Source organism: Hipposideros armiger, unplaced genomic scaffold, assembly GCF_001890085.2.
Source record: "Hipposideros armiger isolate ML-2016 unplaced genomic scaffold, ASM189008v1 scaffold_6, whole genome shotgun sequence".
In the NCBI taxonomy this organism is placed as follows: Eukaryota; Metazoa; Chordata; class Mammalia; order Chiroptera; family Hipposideridae; genus Hipposideros; species Hipposideros armiger.
The window spans coordinates 7925066-7945799 of record NW_017731356.1 but is presented as its reverse complement, the minus strand read 5'-3'; the positions used below and the strand labels follow the sequence as shown (position 1 = coordinate 7945799).

The 20734-nt window shown below is 34.9% G+C and overlaps 1 protein-coding gene across 2 annotated transcripts in view; it reads right to left on the bottom strand.

The window, feature by feature from the left end:
* The window catches only part of RASAL2 (RAS protein activator like 2), a 291558-nt gene that overhangs the window by 182880 nt on the left and 87944 nt on the right, over positions 1-20734 (bottom strand). Inside the window, exon 1 of one of the 2 annotated variants that reach the window (XM_019646436.1) lies at positions 17839-18706. The exons of the other annotated variant lie outside the window; for it this stretch is intronic. Coding sequence (XP_019501981.1) covers positions 17839-18445 — 607 coding nt within the window. The 5' untranslated portion in view covers positions 18446-18706. Of the gene's footprint in view, positions 1-17838; positions 18707-20734 lie in introns of those variants that run through there. 2 annotated transcript variants of the gene reach the window in all.

Here is a 20734-nt window from a genome sequence, read left to right as displayed (position 1 = left end):
AGGGTTTGTGGGGGAAGCGGTGGGGGTGGGGGGGGGAGACCCACCACAACAAGAGCCCAGCCTGGGAATTGTTCTCTACCCGCCATAGCAGCCCAGGCAAGAAGGCCTCGGTCCCCCTGGGCTGGGGATTCCCTTCTCCTTCCTAGGGGCACAGATGGCCTGTTCTGGGCAGGCTCACTCTGCTCCCTCAGCTACACCAGCACAGACGAGCAGAAGGCCCACATAAACCAAGCAGACCAAAATAGCACTGCTAAGGATCTGGAAATCCAATTGTCATAGGAACCATACCCGTCAATATTAGGCCGGTAGCTACACGCTGAACCTAAATAGGTTGACAACTAAAATAAAAGGCTTAAAAGGGACCCAGAGTTGCCTGATATAACAGCCAAAATGTTCAAGGTTTTATTTTAAAAATCACCCATCAAACCAAGAAACAAGAATATCAAAACTTGTGAAAAGACAATCAACTGAGATGAATCAGATGTTGAAATTATCTGGTAAGGAATTTAAAGCAGCCATCATAAAATACATCACGATCAATTGGAAATTCTCTTGGAACAAACTAATAGAATACCTCAACAAAGAAATAGAAGTTATAAAAAGAACTGCATGAAAATTATAGAACTGGAAAATGTAATAATAGAAACAAAGTTCATTGGAACAGCTCAACAGTAGACTGGAGATGATAGAATAAGCAAACTTGAGGAGAGATCAACAGAATTTACTGAATATGAACAAGAAAGAAAATAGACTGGGGGAAAAAAGAAAACCACCAAAGACCTGTAGAACAATAAGAAAGAGCCAACATTCATATCAGTGGGGTCCCAGGAGAAGAGCAAGCAATGGAGTACAGATAGAAGAGTACTTGAAAAATACTGAAGACCTCCCAAAAGGGGAGGCAAAAACCATAAGCCTACAGATTCAAGACGCTGAGTAGACCCAAAGTAAATCCAAGACAAGACACATCATAATTAAACTTCTGAAAACTCAAGACAAAAAATAAATCTTGAAAGCAGTCAGAAAAAATGACATACTACCTCTAGGGGAACATCAATCCACATGACAGTGGATTTCTAATCTGAAACCATAAAGGCCAGAAAGGAAGTGGGACAAAGTTTTTGAAAGGCTGAAAGAAAAGAACTATCAACTGCAAATTCTAAACCTGGTGAAACGAATTCTTCTGAAATGAAGGCGAAATTAAGACATTCTCAGACAAAGGAAAATTAAAAGAATTTGTTACTAGCCAACTTATTCTTAAAGAATGGCAAAAGGCATAAAAAAAATTTAAAATCTTACCATTTGCGACAACATGGATGGACCTAGAGGGTGTTATGCTAAGTGAAATAAGTCAGACAAAGACAAATACCATATGATGTCACTTATATGTGGAATCTGAAAAAACAAAATAAACAAACAAACAAAACAGAAACAAACTCATAGATGCAGAGTACAAACTGACAGTTGCCAGGTAAGAGGGAAGCTGGGGGTTGGGGGGTTGGGTGAAAAAGGTGAAGGGATTAAGAAGTACCAATTGGCAGTTACAAAACAGCCTCGGTGATGTAAAGTATAGCTTAGGCAATACAGTCAATAATATTATAATAACTACATACGGTGTAAGGGGGATACTACACTTATCTGGGGGATCACTTCGTAAGTTATATAAATGTCTAACCATATGCCTTACACCTGAAACTAATACAATGTTGAATGTCAACTGTAATTGAAAAATTTTTTTTAAATTTTAATGGCAAAAGGGAGTTCTTTGAACAGAAAGGAAATGATAAAAGAAGGAATTTTAGAGCATCAGGAAGAAAAAATAATGGAAAGAGCAGAAATATGAGGACATATTCTATCCTCCTCATGAGTTTATAAATATTTGATTGAAGCAAAAATTATAAAACCATCTGATACTCAAGACAATGATGTTTGAAAGTGCAAGGTAGAGGAACCTAAGTGGAAGTAAGATTTCTACACTACACTCAAAGGAGTAAAATGCTGATACCAGTAAAGTGTGATGTCACATATGAGTATTGTAATACCTCTAAGAACAACCACTAAGCAAACTAAACAAAGAGATACACTAAAAAAAACACTGTGAACAAATCAAGGAACAAAACCTGGGGGTGAAATAAGGAAGTTCTCTATCCTGGGGCTCTCAATAGAGCGCTTCCTGAGCAAGGGACCAGCTGAACTGAGGAGAGAGCTAAAGGTAAACCTCACAGCAGAACACAGAATATTCACACGGACTAAGTGGTCCAGTTATGACCTCTACATGTACCCCTCTGCATGTGTGTCTATGTGTTTGGACAGGAGGTCGAAATCCATCTGTACTATTATTATCTGCATTTAACAGTTAGCAAATGCAGAGCAAGTAAAGTTGCCCAAGATACTGCATTGATAAGTTGGTAGGTTGCTTGCCATCCTTTAGTCACTTTACTCAGTGCAATCTTTGGTCATCCACCTCTGGCAGGGGAAAGGCAGGTATTAAGTAAAGGTTATTGAATCTTATCCATGATCAAGCTTGACTTATTCTAGTAAAACTAATGTAAAGACAAAAAGGTAGAGATACCAGATTGGTGGAGGATTCAAGTCTAACTCGCAGAGTCTTCTATCTCTCATTTCCAAATCCACAGCTGCCTTAAAGGAGGAAAGGGCTTCCTTCTGGAAATTTCCCCACATGTAAAGTATTTCTCCCCATACATAAAATGAACTTGTTATTTTCTTCACAATGTACATATTATCAAATAACACATTTGACAGGGTCTGAAAACTACAAAGAACTAAAAATAATATATACAAATACTTTTGCTGCTTATTTTATAACACAGCTTGGAGGTCTTTCGATAATGTACATAGAAAGCACTTCATTCTTTAATACAGTTACTCAGCACTCTGTATCTTATTCCTGGTATAGACATAATTTACATCAATAATACTCATTTAGGATATGTGAGTTCCAAATACATAGCCCTCCAAAAGGATCATGATTATTAAAACAGAAGTATTCAGGTGTATTCATAAATTCATCCTATTTTTACATTTATTTATAAACTGTAAATTATTTATTCTTTCCCCAGAATTCTACCTTGTATTTTAAGACCTGCACTTTTATTTTAAAACTGTGTTGTGAAATTAGAACAATGTGGCAACAGGATATAACAGAAGGGCTTAATTTTCTAATAAATTGAAATAGGTATAAATAAAAAAAGGAGTCTTGAAAGAACTAACAAATTCTTCTAATGATTTGATAAAAAATTCTATATCTATAATAAAATAATTGTGCAGAGAACATAAAATGTGAAGGATGTTATAACTTGCAATTACATGTTTTTCAGAAAAAAATACTCAAAACAAAAGTTCACTGCAATTATTAAAAAGTTGTTTATTTTAATAATTAGTGCATAGTTGCAATCATAACCTAAATTTTGTTTAAAATATTAAAAAGTTTGTTTTCATAAATTCCTATTTAATATTTTTTAAAGATAAATTCTCAATCATCCTCTACCCCCCTCCCCCCCATACATACATGTATATATTATCTAGTATGAAATCCTGGCAACTGCTTTAAATGATTTTTCTTAAGTGGTATTATTCCAAAATAATTTACTCCTGGATAAAAGGTCTCTCTACATCTAGAATTTGAAGTAGTCTATTGCTGAAAAAACAAACAACAACAAAAAAAAACTGGATAAAAATATCAAAAATAACCCTTAGTGTTTAAATGAACATTTGTCATTGGTTTAAAAAAAAAAGTAATGAAATATATATAAAACTGTAAACAAGAAAGGAACAAGACAAACAAATGAAGAAATAAAAACTCATCGACACAAATAATAGTTTAGTGGTTACCAGAGGGTAAGGGGGGAGGGCGGTGGTAGATGAGGGTAAAAGGGAGGAAATATATGGTGATGGAAGGAGAGCTGCCTCCGGGTGGTGAGCACACAATGTGATATACAGATAATGTATTACAGAATTGTATACCTGAAACCTATGTAACTTTACTAACAATTGTCACCCCAATAAACTTTAATTAAAAAAAAAGAAGAGGTGGGATTCACAAGAAAATATTAAGTTCCTTTTGGCTGAACAAAATGACACATCTAGAACTCCACAGAAAACAGGAACAGGAAAGTATTATTCAAAGGAATGCAGTCTCAATCTAGGGGCTAACCACAATATCTGAGACATAATTGTCAATCGAATACTTTGGAATAAAGGTTAGAGAGGATTAATAAACCAGCTATAATCATGGTTTCTACTAGCAACCAACCCCTGTTCACTATGGACAACAGGTAATCATAAATCACTGTATGCAAGGCCATGCCCTAAGTCCCAGGACAAAATGCAACTCAACAAGCTGATATTAAATATAATCAAATATAGAAATCTGAGTTACGTTACTTTTTTATTATAGGCTAAGCCAGGCACCAAAATGGTGAGAAATATTTACTAAAATTTTAATTAAAAATTTTTAATCCCATTCAACTATTTTTAATAAACTAGGAAGGGATCTTTCTAACTTTATTTTTATTATTATTATTTTTTTATTATTGGTTTCAGGTGTACAAAACAATAGTTATGCTTTTCACCCCTCACAAAGTGATTTCTAACTTTAAGGACAGAACACCTCTGTCCAGCTCAAGGGCCAGTAATATTACAAGAGGACTTATTTTTTAAAACCCTTGGTTTAGGATGCTGTCAAGAGGATGTAAGTTAAAAAAAAAACTTAATGCTAGAATATCAGTGTCTGATCTCCACATTCTAGAATCATCACACAATCTTAAAGCATGTTCCTTACTCTGAGATTCTGGCAAGTACTACGTGGAATGGATGAGTTTCATTTGGCAGAGTTTTCAGCAGTCCCTTAGATAAAGAGTAATGTCTACACACTTTGAATTAAAAAAAAAAAGTCCATTATTAAGTTGCTTAAAATACCATCGCTACTAGTTAATCATGTCTTTCTCAAAGAAAGCTTAAAGAATGGAATTACTGAGTATCCATGACAGCTATTATCATTTAACATAGTATTGTCAATAATTTATTATACATTACTCTGCCAATAGTATAAAATCTTCACTAGTATTTACAGTACATCATAGTATAAGAAGCATTTCGCTAAACATATACCAAGCATGGACTCTGCCTCTCTTTTTAAGAAGCTTGGATCTGGGAATAAACCCACAAATGCTGACAACAACTCATATGTTCTAACCACCAGATGCCACTTTTGTCCAGAACAACAAACCACACACATAGCATTCAAAATACCCTTTATTTTGACCAAGTTATGGTTATATGCTGGGCTAAGTTATAGTTGAATTGGTATCCCGTGAGCTCCAGACTATTTTGACGGTTTGGTGACAACATCAAAGTTATGGACACAACAAAGGATTTGTATTTTGTAAAAGCAAGTGAACAGATAATCGCCAACAACTCAGAAATTAAAAACTAGGAGAAAAGAAGCTAAGGCTATCTCGATGAGAAAATTCACATGAGAAAGACAGGAAAAATGCCTGTGGCTTACTGACTAAAGCTCAGTCACTAAGAACCTGTGTACTCATATGGATAAGGTTTCATAATCATAGATTCCGAGTCATTACTCATCTTACTCTTTTCTTTACTTCCTCACAAAGATCACCCGGCCTTGAGCGTGAGAAATTGACGAATCACTGCCTCAAGCAGATAAAAATATGACAATCATCCGGGCAAAAAAGACAAATCTCCACGTTCACTATAATCAAGCTTCCAGCGGGAAACGAAATCACACGGAACCAAACACATATTTCTTGTTATGTTTTCAGCACAGGTGTAGGAAATTGCTAATTACTGAAACTATCCATTAAGACTACAATAGCAAATACCTTATACAAATATTGATTGAATGAATACATAGATATAAAACACTAATAAACTAGCAAGACTGTTACATGTTTAGATAGCAAATGGAAAACTAAATGTTACTTAAGGTCTCCAAACATCATATCATTATTTTGAACTCTGGAGATGTCCTTTACACAATAGAAAAATAAATATACTCAAGAGAAATAAAAACATATATCCATGTAAAAACTTGTTCGTGAATGTTCATAGCAGCTTAGTTCATAATAGCCTAAAAGTGCAAACAACTCAATGTCCATCAACTGATGAATATATAAATAAAATGTGGTATATCCACATAATAGATATTATTTGGTCATAAAAAGAAATGAAGTACTGATAGACCCTACAACATGGATGAACCTTGAAAGCATTATGCTAAATAAAAGAGGCCATACACAAAAGTCCACACATTGTATGATTCCATTATATGAAATCTACAGGCAAATCCATAGAGACGCAGGCACATTAGCAGTTAACCTATGGCTGGGGCGGCTGGTGGGGGCAGATGGAGGGAATGGGGGAGTGAGTGCTAAAGGTAGAGTTTCTGTTTTGGTGTAAAATTGATTGCAGTGTGGTTGTACAACTCTGTGAATATACTAAGAACAACCAAGTTATACAAAAGAACAAATACCATATGATTCCACTGATGTAAGATACCGGAAGTAGTCGACTTCATAGAGACAAAAAGTAAGTGGAGTGGTGGTTACCAAGGCTGGGGGAGGTGGGAAACAGGCAGCTGTTGTTTTAATAGGTACAGGGTTTCTGAATGGAAAGACGAAAACGTTCTGGAAATGGACAGTGATGATGGCTGCACAACAATGTGAAGCACTTAATTCTACAGAGCTCTACACTTAAAAATGTTAAAATGGTAAATGTTATGATATATATATATTCACAATTCCAAAAACAAAAAACCCAATAGAGTTGTATACTTTAAATGAGTAAATTGCATACTGTGTGAATTATATCTCAATAAAGCTATTAAATAAAAATAAATAAGGTGTGTGTGTTTGTGTGTATAAAAGTCAGCATATCAGACTTGCCACCACAATGGGTAAACTCTAAGTCTATAACCATAAAAGTTGAGTGGCTGCTAATAGCCTCCGGTTAGCCTGGCATAAGACAGCCAAATGTGCCAAGGTCAGGGTGCTCGTCTGCCACTCGTTACCCTCACACTACAGCCCTTGCCCCGAGTGACTTCACCCATTCCTGTGGCTTCAGCGTCTATGCACTGATGACGCCCGAAGTGTATCATCACATGGGAACTCATCTCTATGCCTGATCTCCTGCCCCACGATTCCTCAGCGCTTATCGGGCAGAGGCTCCCAGGCTCTTGAAAACCTCTCAAACATCATGTGCTCAGGGGACCACAAAATGGAGGGGTGAGAACATGGGCTTGGAGTCAGAGACCTGGGACCCACGATTAACTAGCTGGGTAGTCTTAGGGACATTACTGAACATTTCTGAGCTTCTGCTTCCTTACTTATAAAATGAGAATAACTCTAACTACCTCAAGGGGTAGTCAGAGGATTAAACCAGATAAAAGCATATGAAGTACCAGAGGTTGAAAAACCAATTACACAGAAATTACTAAACACACATTCATGTACTTCCCCTTTGTACTTGCTCTACTTCTTTATTCTCAAACTTAAAGGTGTCACCATTTTCCAAATCTATAAACCTTGTTATTATTGATTCCTATTGGCCTTCTGCATCATTCAAATTCTGTCAATCTACCTTTGGAAATGTCTTTTGATTTGAGTTTCTACTCTCACTTAATATTGACACATCTTTAATTTACCTCTTAATCATGTCTAATGTAAACTCAGGCACAATGTAATTGTAGCTCTCCATCAGTAGTCCATCACCCATGCTAACATTAAAATTATCTTCCTAAAAAAACAAAGCTTATCTCTTACTTTAAAATCTGTTACCTTTGAAGTAAATAAAGGAAGATCCAGATCCAGCTACATTAAGAAATCAGAGCCAAAAGCTGGAAGTCACTAGTTCATTTTTGCTCCAAGGTAAAATGCCAGAGACTCCTAGCATTTGGTGCAAATCATACCATAAAGATTCAACCAGTGAAATAAACTATTAATCACAATACTTAAAAGCAAATGCTTTCTAGTTTGTTACTGTGTTTTTCATTTTTTGTTTGTTTGTTTTGCTTTGCATTTTAAGACTTTACTGGAAAACCATGAGCAACTGAAAACTAAGGAATTGCTAATATTTATAGGCTTGAAGAGTTGCAACACGGATAAAAAAATATCACTTGGAAGACTAGGCACGTTTTAAGGGTGGTTTTTAAGAATTCTGGGTTTTAGTCTAGGCCCTAAAATTAGAATCTCTGATTCTATTCTAGATTATAGCTGGCTCAGCACTCAAGATTATTAGGTGTAGTCGAGAAAAATTACTACTATATGGCTGATGTCACCATTAACTACCATTGACCATACTGGGTCAAATCCTTTGTACCCAATATCTCAAAAAAGAAATGTCTTCTGGTTGTCTGAAAATTTAGTAAATCAATGGCTCTCTGACTCAAATTTCTAAAAAATGAGCATGAAAAAGACACTGCCAGCAAGAATAAGGTGGGATAACAGCTGAATAATCTCTTTTTGGAAAATGGTTGAAGATATTTTAGATAAATGAATAAATTGGCTAGGAAATTTTATTCCTTAGGATTATGGCTGGCTCTCTCCCATAAATTTTTCAATTTATTGACTTGGTAAATTGAAGTTAAATTACTATGTTTTAGATAAGAAAATCAAACCAGTCAGTTATTTGTTAAGGGAAGTGCTTTGCATATAAAGCACATACTCTTTTCATTTCATTTGTCAGATTGCTCAGAAATTGCATAACCATATGGAAAGAATGAAATCTGACCATTTAAGCATGAGACAAAAAGGACAAGAAAATTTTACTTTCAAGAATAGCTTCATTGGAAACTTTGATACAAATTCAATGAGGGAAGTAAACTAAAATTTTAAAGTAAATATTTTTTATTGATTGTGCCTAATAATTTGCTTAAATTTTATGTTAATGGATTTGCTGAAATATGAGGCAAAAATAAATATAAATTTTGCTAATATTGGAGGTTATTTTACTTAACACATACTAATAAACTGAAAATCGAAGTAAAAATAATTTAAATATAAAACACCAAAATGAAACAATAAGCAGAAAAATAATTATAAATAATAGTAAACACAAAATTTTAAATTATCTTTAAAATTCCATGAGTAATAAAGATACCATGAATAAATTCACTAGAAATAATTTCCAAAGTGTTATTTATAGTATTCTATAATTCAGAAGAGGATTACATTTTATTCAGGGGGCTAAAAAGTAATACACAGTTTTGATCTCAAAAATCACTCAATAATAGGGTAAAAAAAAATTACTGTGTAATGTAATCTCAGAGGCAGGAACATAGTTAGAAATGACTTACCAAAAAATATCGTAACACAAAGTGCTAGCATACCTCAGCAAAAATAACTTAAAATAATTATCCACTATACATAGGTTATCCTAGACCTTCAATGCTGGTAAAATAATAGAAAAAGAACTATACGTATCTATATCTATATACCAGGAGTGCCAAAAAATGTATACACGACTTGTATTCATCTTTTGTTATCACTATATACTAAGCATCACAATTTTAATACAGTTTTTTCCTTTCTTAAAATATGTATATATTTTTTTTATATATATATATATATATATATATATATATATATATATATATATATCAATAGATGCCAATAAAGGCATTTAATACAGCTCAATATTCAACTTTGATTGATACTCTAAAATAGTAAAACATAAAATTTTTTACTGTGACAAAACATATTTAAATCTAGAGTTAAAATCATTTTCTGTAATAATACTGGTTTTTAAGTTTAAAGGTTTAAATAATAATAGGTGTTACCAATGGTACGTTGCTGAAAGTTTAACAACTGTCCCACCTGAAACATCACTACCCACCTTTGATTTGCAATATTTCTGGGGTTTAAACAGTCCCACTGTGGTTAAGTAGTCCCACTAAGCTATCAATGCAATGTCACTAAATGGGAATTGGGAAGAGATGCACAAAATTGCCTCTGCAAGCTGGCTCCAGCACACCACCAGGTATTAACTTCTATTGAGCTCTTACTATGAGTTACATAAAGCACTTGGCCCATGCTATTTCATTTAATCCTTCTAACAACTCTATGACATCTCTACTGTTAGCTGTGTTTTATTGTAAAGAAAATGCAGACTCAGATAGGTTATGCCTACTTCACAGCTAAAGAGGAACAGACGTAGAATTTAACTTCAGGTCTGTCTAACTCCAACAAAGGACTAAGCAGCATCATATTACACAACTATCACGTACCTGTTTTGTACCTGAAATTAAAATTAGAAATTGAAAATAATTTAATTCATATTAAAATTAAAATCAGTTTGGCAGCTAAGGATTATAGCCTGTTTTAATTGTCTTTCTTATGTTTTTGTCTTTAGTACGATTTATACAGTAATGGTTTTACTTTTATAATTAGAGAAAAAGCTATTTCATTTTACAGAAAAAATAAACAAAACTTAATTGCTTTTAAAAAGAGAAAAATCTGTGAAATAAGAGAAATTCCAGGGAACATTTTGAAACAGACAGGAGGCATTCAAATATTTTAAACATATACTGAAATCATGTAGAAAGAAATAATTTGGTACAACTGTTATTAACATTGCAAATAATTTGCTTAGTTCTGTACCTCATATCATACAACTAAATTAATCCCAGAAAGACTATAATTATTTCAAAACAAATTTTAACAATGAAATATATTAATATATTTGTAATAACTGTTAAGTTTTCTAAATAACGAAGAAATAAAGGAGGGGGGGTCAAAAACATGCTTTCTAAGGTCTGAATAGCTCTTTTAAACTGCTTGAATTTTACTTGAAAACAAGAATATTTGAGATAAATGTAAATGAACTTAAAACCTACAATGTAAAATACCTAAAAAATAAACAAAATATTGGTACATATACTCAGATTCCACTTGATAAATAATCAAAAGAAACAACAGAGATTCTATCTGAAAAACAATCAAATATTATATTATAAACCATTTTATGGAGGAAAAGTGCCACTTCACTAATAAAGTTAAAATATAACAGTAATACTATACACCCATTAAATTAATAATCATAAAAACTTTTATTAGCTACCTAACTGAATTAGGCAGCTTGTTTCATTTACCATTTACAACATCTCTGCAAAACATTAACATCTCACATTTTATTGATGAGAAAATGTAGGCTCAGAAAGGTTGGAGGAAACTTTCTAAGTTATAGAACTAGATAACAACATGGGTAAAAATTTGAACCAATTTGTCCAACTCAAAAGATTTTTTTCCCCGTTCTCTCACCCCATGCTGAGTACAACAAAAGACAAAAAACCGGGGCTGGCCGAGTGCCGCATTGGTTAAGAACTGGCTTGGGGGCCGGCCGAGTGGCGCGATGGTTAAGAACTGGCTTGGGATGCCAGAGCACCCCGGTTCGGATCCCACATGAGGGCCAGTGGCACTGCCCTCTACAGCTAAGATGCTGAACAACAGCTCAACCTGGAGCTGGGCTGCCGTGAGTCTCGGCGTAGGCTGCAGCCCCTGCTGCAGTGGGTTGCCATGGGCTACCGTGTGTAGCCAGCAGCCAGCGTGAGCGGCCAGCAGCCGCAGTGAGCGGCCGTCCAGAAGCCGGCGACTGATCTGCCTTGCCTGGGAAGAGCGCAATGATGGTGCCAACTTGGGCCAGTGAAGCAACGTCCTCCACAACTAGACTGAAGAACAAAACGACAGCAACTTGTCTGTTCCCCTTCCCCCAATTCCCCAGCACTGTTCCCATCCCCCCAATTCCCCAATAAAAATCTTTAAAAAAAAAAAAAAAGAACTGGCTTGGGATGCCAGAGCACCCCGGTTCGGATCCCACATGAGGGCCAGTGGCACTGCCCTCTACAGCTAAGATGCTGAACAACAGCTCAACCTGGAGCTGGGCTGCCGTGAGTCTCGGCGTAGGCTGCAGCCCCTGCTGCAGTGGGATGCCATGGGCTACTGTGTGTAGCCAGCAGCCAGCGTGAGCAGCCGTCCAGAAGCTGGCAACTGATCTGCCTCGCCCGGGAAGAGTGCAATGATGGTGCCAACTTGGGCCAGTGAAACAACGTCCTCCACAACTAGACTGAAGATCAAAAGGACAGCAACTTGTCTGTTCCCCTTCCCCCAGATTCCCCAATAAAATCTTTAAAAAAAAAAAAAAAGACAAAAAACTGAAACAAAACAGAGTGCTGAAGTCCAAATTGGTACAGTCATGGAGGGAAATTGTACTTCTAATTGTTATAGGCATTATGAATATGTACGCCTTCCTAGTGGAAAACCTTAAAATATATAATGAATTATAAGATAGTCATATTCCAAGGTATAATTAAGTATTCCTGGTATGTCCCCAAAAAATAAGCCAACAGGAAAAAAAAAATATTTCCATAAGTGGAAATTGTAATGAAAAAAAATTATAAACAACTAAACATTCACAAGAGCCAACTTCAACATTTTCAATATAATAGATTACCAGACAGTCCAATATCATTGCCATTTTTATTACTGGTCAGTAGATGGGAATGTATACGAAATAGTCTTAAATGAAAAAAGGAAGACAACTTAGCACATATTTTATACTGACTACAACCATTCTAAAATACACATATATGTATGATGAGAAACATAAGATTAAATTTAAAGTGATATAACCTATTTTTCTCTAAAGCCACTCAACTTCATAACAAATGTTTTTAAAGTTAGAGCATATATGTGACTATGTCAAGTAACATTTTAAATTTTATGCTAATATTGCATTGTCGGAGAAGTCATGACATATTTTTTCTGTTTTCCGTTGTAAAAATGCATCATGACTTTTCCGACAACCCAATATATTGCAGTAATAACCTGATAATTGTGGAGACTTTTGTTCCCTAGTGTTATGAACTGAATTGTATCCTCCTAGCCCCCAATGTGACTGTATTTGGACATAGGACCTTTAAAGAGGTAATTAAGGGTAAACGGTGTCATAAAGAGTGGGGCCCTAATTCAATAATTAAAAGAAGAAGACACTAGAGGCACCTATAGAAGAGGAAAGGCCAACAGAGAATACAAGAAGAGAACCCCATATGCAAGGTGACAAAGGCTCAAGAGAAAGCAACCTCACCTGCACCTTGATCTTAGGCTTCCAGCCTCCAGAACTGTGAGAAAATAAACGGTTTTTTTTAAGCCACCTAGTCTGTGGTATTTTGTTAAGGCAGCCCTAGCAGACTAATACACCCAGAATATATTTATTTAAAATGAAAGAATTATATTGATAGGGTGAATAATTTTACAAATAGAATCATACATAAATAGCCTCAAGTATTCAAGTTTATTGCCTAAATTTTTAAAAACTGATTTATTAACTTCAAAGTTGCCTAACAATAGGCAACATAAGTATCATAAATGACAAAATATTGGATCAACAACTTCAGGACCGCTTAGATGCTACAGATGGGTGACAAAAATACTAGCTGGGCAGGTGTCATACATGCTGAAATAAAGATTTTTCAGGAGAAATAGCAGGAGGGGAACATATTTCTCTGTATTTGCAGAGACATTACTTTTTAACTCATTATGACATAAAGCAAATAGTAGAAGGTCCAATTGCAGAAAAGATCTGAGGCACCAAAGTTCTTATACTAACTAGGCCTTTACCATCATTTATTACATGTACATCTTATAAACATAAAGCCCTTTTTTTTTTCCTAATAGAATTACTGATTCCTTAGAATAAGTGAGGAAGCTGCATATTAATAAAATCATGTGCTATTTCCCTGCAACACGACCAGTGTTTTAGGAACTCAATAAACAATTGTTAATGTATGAGGTCCCTTTCAATAAGATTTTTAATGAAAAAATCATTAAAACTTAAATGAAAATATTAAAAGAAATTACCTAGAAGACAAAAAAAAAGTCTTCTAATTCTCAAGTTAGGGTCTTTATAAAAATATAACTAACACTGAGGAAAGAGGATATTCTTATTACTAGGAAAGAAGATATTCTTATTATCGTGACATTATAGACAAAATATTGCAATATAACCAGAAAGGAAAACTACCTAGGGTATATTTAATTTCCTTTCTTACTGCTTACATAGGAATGAAATTGCCTCCCAGTAATTTCTACTTTGTGTTATATTCATTAGATATATATGATTTACATCCCATGTACCTTTAAATAATTTTATAGTTTCTTCTAAGCTTCACATAGCTAATAAGTAGCAACTATGTAGACTCTGGTATTTTGTTGATCTGATATGCCACAATCTCTTTAATTATTCCTCTTTTAATGGGCATTTCAATGTATTTCCACTATTGCAAGTATGCCGACTCTATGCTTAGCCATGGGTCCAGTGCAGCTGGAATTACCTTTAGCTGTAAGAATAAGTTTTATTTTTTATATTGCATCATTTGAACTATATATTGTAACAGATGAAGAAATACATGCTCTACAACTGAAGGGTTGAACACAGAAAGCCTTTGAGCTTCTCCCTTTTAAAATGGTTAGGGACCCTGAGTGTAATATATTTCATTGTTTTAAACGTGAGGGTGATGATGGTGTTCAGCTATGATACAAGAAATTATTACTTGTTTATGCTCAGAACATGCAAATGATCAGAACAAGTTTGAGTTCACAGAATTTAAGACTAGAACATAATTTATTTACATTCAGTAATCTTAACAGACTCAACAATCAAGTATCCTATTTTTCCTTCTGATTTTAAAAAAATAACTATATCCATGTCAATTCACTTTCTTAATAGAAACAATATCTATTATATAGAACAACTGCTATGTGCCAAACACTGTTTTAAAAGCTTTAAATGCATATTACATTATCTAATGCCTCTCACATCTTGCAGTCCTTTTTGAAGACGAAAAGTAACAAACACTAGCGGTTTCAAATTAAGAAATATACTGATTTTTTGACAGTCTAAAAGACATCTGTGTTCTAATAGTTCCATACCTTGCCACATTACTTTAATAGCATTTTCAGATTTCATTCATCACTTGTGAAGAAGGAATTTTCTGTTCCATGAAAGAGTAAAGAGAAATTCAGAGACTACATTTCACAAATGTTAACTGTCATAGATGGAAGTAGAATCCAGGCCTCCTAGGCCAATCATACCCTTTCTTCTTCAGGGAAAGAGAAAGAAAGGTTCACAACTGTAGGTTAAAAAACCACTGACATAGACTGTACGCAGGGTAGAAGCTATTGCCCAAAGAGAAGATCTCTTGACAAGAACTAGCTCCAATCTTTGTATTAAAAAGTATATTTCAGACTTAAAAGCTTGACTGTCAACTGGTGAAGCACTTAGGAGATACAGTAACTACTTAATAAAAATTGCTGATCTGCGGCCGGATGGCTCAGTTGGTTAGAGCGCGAGCTCTTACCAACAAGGTTGCTGGTTTGACTCCCGCATGAGATGGTGGGCTATGCCCTGCTCCCCCTCCCCCCGAAACTAGATTGAAAACAGCGACTGGACTTGGAGCTGAACTGTGCCCTCCACAACTAAGATTGAAGGACAACAGCTTGACTTGGAGCTGATGGGTCCTGGAAAAAAACACATTGGTCCCCAATAAAGTTTTTTAAAAAATACAACTAAATTATTAGAAAAAAAAATTGCTGATCTGAATGGTAGGAACACTATGCACTGCTCTTTACTTACTGGACTTGAAATCCCTTATAAAGCTCCTTAAACTCTGTATATGCTTCCATGTGGATAATTACTCTATGAACAGAATGATATTAAGAAGCAATAAATACAGAATATTTTATATCTTCTTAAGTAGACCATAAATGTGTAAAAAGCAGGTACACATTCTCAGAGCACCTCACATACTTGTTAAATACTTAATTACAAAACTCCAAAGACGTTCATAGATACAAATATTTTTTAAAACCCTATTGCTTTATTTTATCAAATGCACACATATTAACCACTGTGAGACACTGATTCTAAAAATTTATTTTAAACTCTGTCTCTGAAAGGTTGAATACCTCTGTTTCATTTAGTTCCATTTCTTGAGGTTTCTTCTGATCTTTTACTTGGGACATGTTTCTTTGTTTCTTCATTCTGGCTGTCACTCTGATTGCTTCATTGTATTAGATCACCAGTGAGCGAGTCGGTTTGCCGGCTCCACTTGTTCTCCAGCTGCCCTCAGCCTCACCGAGTTGAGCAAAGAGAGTCCTCACTATTTTCAACTTCCAGCTATTGTAGAACTCCTCTTCCCGGCAAAGTAACTCTGGGGTGGAGAGCGCAGTGTGGGGCCGAAGGGTCTTGCCCCCAACGGGAGAAGCCTTCCCACCGCTGAGGTGTCCCTCACGGGGTTCGCCCTCTCTCGTCTCCAGCCCTCCTACCAGACTCGACGTGGCCTCCTCTTTAAGTCCTTCGTTTAGAGGTTCTGCTCATCTAGGGCCCAGGGAACTTCTGAGGTTGAATATCTTATAAATTATTTGTAATTTTGGTGTGATCCTGGGAGGCATTCGGCACAGCGTCTGTCTATTTCGCCATCTTACCTAAACATTTATTTTAAACTCTTAATTTCCTTTGATGCTCCTTTACATCATCCTATGATCACCTGACAAGGAAATAGACATACTAGCATCTAAGGAAATGCAACAACCCAGTCCTTCAAAAATTTTACTGAAATGTTAATAGAACACCAAGAAAGATTTTTCTCGTGGTTAAGAACAAAACATACATACTTAATACTATCATTAAAACTCACTGAGCAAAGGAAAACCTAGGGAGGGCAGAGTTTAAGAGAAGTACTGCATTATTGGCACACATATATTTGGAAGATACTTCATTCTTCACTGATATATCACTCTTTTGCATTCTCCAATTTTATTTTAAAAGGAACTAAATTAGACACCAATAACGAAGCTCTTTAATTCCCAAAATTTTGGAAAGAATTTAAACTTCTGCTGATGTGGTCAATCTCATGATAAAGATAAACTCAAGTTTTCTAATGATAAGAGCTTGTCCAAAAATGACCTCAACTAGATGGAGATATCATCAGAGTTACAGTGTTAAGGTTTTCAAAACCAACAAACCAACATAGGTCCTAACACATAATTAAAATAGTTTATCAGATTAGGTCAGTCAATTCCAAGGCAATCAGATAAAAATTTAAGAGGTTCTTTTCTGTTGTTGTTGTTTGGCTTTAACAATGCATCAATATAAAACATTTAAAAATTTAAACAAGTCCTAATGAGGTTTTAAAAAACTGATGATTCTGTTGTCTGAAATGAACCAAACACAAATTTCTATTTTCTCATTTGAATGCATATTCAAAATTTGCATCTTCCGCTTCCATATTCAAATCATATGTTTTTAATGACCTAAGCAAACCAAAACTACAACTTTTTAAAAGCTATCAATACAATTCTTCTTTAAATAGTTCTCCCTAATACCATTTATTAATTTTTATGAAGAAGTCACAGTAGAAATTCTCTTTTATTTTCAACTTTGTCATGAGGAAATTATTTGATTATTTCTCCCTCTAAATTGCATTTAACTTGTAAAAAAAGTCCAATGGGGATAAACAAGGGTTAAAAACCAAAACACTTACACAGGCCCCAAAATAGAGTTTAAGAGTATAACACGATACAAAAATTCCTTAATTTGACCAAATCTATTTTTTACTATTATCTATTACTCATTGAAAGAGGTTCTCTGAAGCAGTGTTTATCAGTTTTTTAAAATTGTACTAATTAAATAATTTGTCTTCTAGTGAGGAAGTAGAATGGTTTAGCTTATTATAAAACACAAATAATTAAAATTCCAATAGTAATTAAATCAGGCATCCCTTCTTTCCCCTTATTCATCACCATATACCTTCTCTTGCTGGCTCATTGGTTGATTCTCCTTTTAGACTCAACATCCTGGAGAAGCCATTGGAAAGAGTTGAGAAAATGCCACGGATGAGATATCCCTGCTGCTCTGACTCCACTGATCTCGCTGACGTCAGCCATGGTCTAACAAACCTGGTACTGCAGTGGGCTTCTGGCTCAGAAAGAGATCTGGTGAATGGGGCCCGAAGTGACCTGGTGCTGGCCAGATTCAGCTTCTCTGTTGATGTTCCAAGGGCCTCATTAGCAGCAGCAGCAACAGCAGCAGCAGCATTACCAACCATCTCTGGCAGGACCTTTTGCTGTGGTTCATCCAAGTCTCCTTTATCATCTTGCATACTATCCCTTTTGCCCCCTTTCCACCTGAAGCTGGGATGAGTTTGCCACCGATAAGCACCCAGTGGCTTTCCTAGATTGGAAACAGCATGTTCGTTTTTCTTCCTCTTGCTTTTCACCGGACCACACCATGGATAACTCCTTAAACTTGTTCCTATCTCCGAATTTGCACAAGCAGGTTCTGACAAAGATCTTCCGTAGCTTGGAGGACAAGGTGATGTTTGTCTTTTAAAGATGCTCATCTTCCACGACTCCATTGTTGAGCGCTGTCTCTAAGCTCTGAGTTTCCTCTATTCTGCAGTCTTTGCAGTTGAACCACACGTGTCCGTGCAGTCCAAAACATGCAACTGCTTAAGTAGCTTTCTTTGTGTGGCTTTGAACCACAGCAGATGTTGCTGCTTAAGAGCTGGTGTCATGTTATTACCCCGTTTTCCCAGATCTCCGAAATTTCAGCAGCACCCAAAAATCTCTTGCCTGAAGCAAATTATTTTCAGAGTACAGCAAAAGTAAAGATTTCCAGGAGATCATCTTGTTTCCTGCAGTAGGTTACATGTCTATACTAGGTGTTCAGGAAATGATAGTTTAAAAACTAAGAAGTGAAATAAAAGTGACAAAAAACCCACAAACACCTTCATGGACCAATGGTAGTTAAATGTTTACCATGCAAATGATAGTGGGTTAAAAACAGAATGTGAAAGTACTGAAGCTGACATCTATACTTGCCAGAAGAAGAAAAGAAACTTGCCTAAAAGCCTGCTCTTTAAGTGACAGCTCTTCAGATTTATTTTTTTTTAACTTTGTTTGTTTGTTTAAATAATCTACCATCTTGGACCTCCTAAGGGTGAATCTTCAGATTAGTTTCTAAAGTCTGTATTTCAGAAATTTAATTTCAAGAATAGCTTTGCTATTTACACAACTTCTCTCAAAGTTAATACTGTTCTCCAAGCAATAGGTAAAGTTATATACTGTTTTGTTCAAGTAGGCACTGCAAAGAGGAGGGGAAAAAACTACAAAAGACTGCCAAAATTAAAGTCATTTTTATTGTAAATATACTACGGAGAATTCAAAAAGCATAAATGGATAGAAAAGAGAACAGGGATAAAGCATATTTGCAATGAACGACAGCAAAGGGGAAAAAAAAGTCTTGAGGCAAGATCTTGTGGCCACTGGAACATAGGACCGTACATACTTAAATGATTTCTAGAAGGGCAAAGTTTGCTTTGTAAATTGAATTGGGGTAAGCTGTCTGGAAAAATATTCCCTATTTATTTAACCAAAAAAATTCCTTTATCCTCTTTGTACTGCTTACAGCTTTAAAAAAGAGCTGACTATTTAAAATTTTGTTAGAGCAAGTACCTTCTATTGAACCAAGATCGTGAATGCCAAGATTTGGCTGGTTACTTTTTTTTTTCAACTGCCTGCTCATAAACTCCTGAAAATAGGGGTTTCGAATGGAAAGCCTGACAGTCTTTAGACCACCAATAAAAGAGATATAACATGGCAATCAAATCACTTTACAAGTTATATAAAAAATGATGATTTCATCTGGAAAACTAAAAAACTATCCATTTATTTGTAGAATGTGTACAGTGACAAAGTTCTCACACTCTCTATTAATATATAAATAGTAAATTAGTAATGTAATTAAATTATATTCTTTTAAATATATTAAATATATTAAATATATTTTCTTTTAAATATATTAAAATGTTTAAAAGCTATTTTACTACCATAAAGCAATAAACTCAATTTCATTTGCTTATAGTCTCTAAATTTACACTTCTACATTAAATTAACATTGAAGTACTTGACTTAACCAAAAGCATAATATGTCAAATTAGAGTATCTTACAATTGGAAATTTTTTTTTGTGTTTTAATAAAAACACTCACAAATGTGAATTTGAACAAAGAGAAAAACAACAAACATGAAGCTCTAATTTCTATTATGGCACATCAAAACATCACAAAAATTAACCTGTGTAAATGTAAAATATAAAACTATGAAGCTTGTTAAAGAATCCAGAAGAGAATATTTTTGTGAACTGAGGGTAGGCAAAGATTTCTTAGAACACAGAAAGCAATAACCATAATAGAAAAACATTAATATGAATTCCGAAAAAGCGAAAACTTCTGTTCAATAGAAGACATATTAAGAAAGTCAATAAGAAAGCCACAAAATGAAAGGATATATTCACAATAGAAACATCCCACAATACCACAATATATGAAGAACTTATTAGTAAAAAGAAAAACAACCCAGTTTTTAAAAATAGGGAAAAGAGTTGAACAAATCATTCACAAGCTATATGAATGGTCAATAAGCATATGAAAAAAGTACTCAATCTCATTAGAAACTAGAAAAATGCAAATTAAAGCCATAATGAGCTATTAGTCACAACCACCAGAATGGCTAACATTTAAAGGGCTGATAACACCAGACTCTGGTGAGGATGAGGAGCAACTAGAAATGTCATAATTGGTAATGGGTGCATAAAATTGCACAATTACTGTGAAACAAATTTGACATGTTTTAAATAAAGTTAAA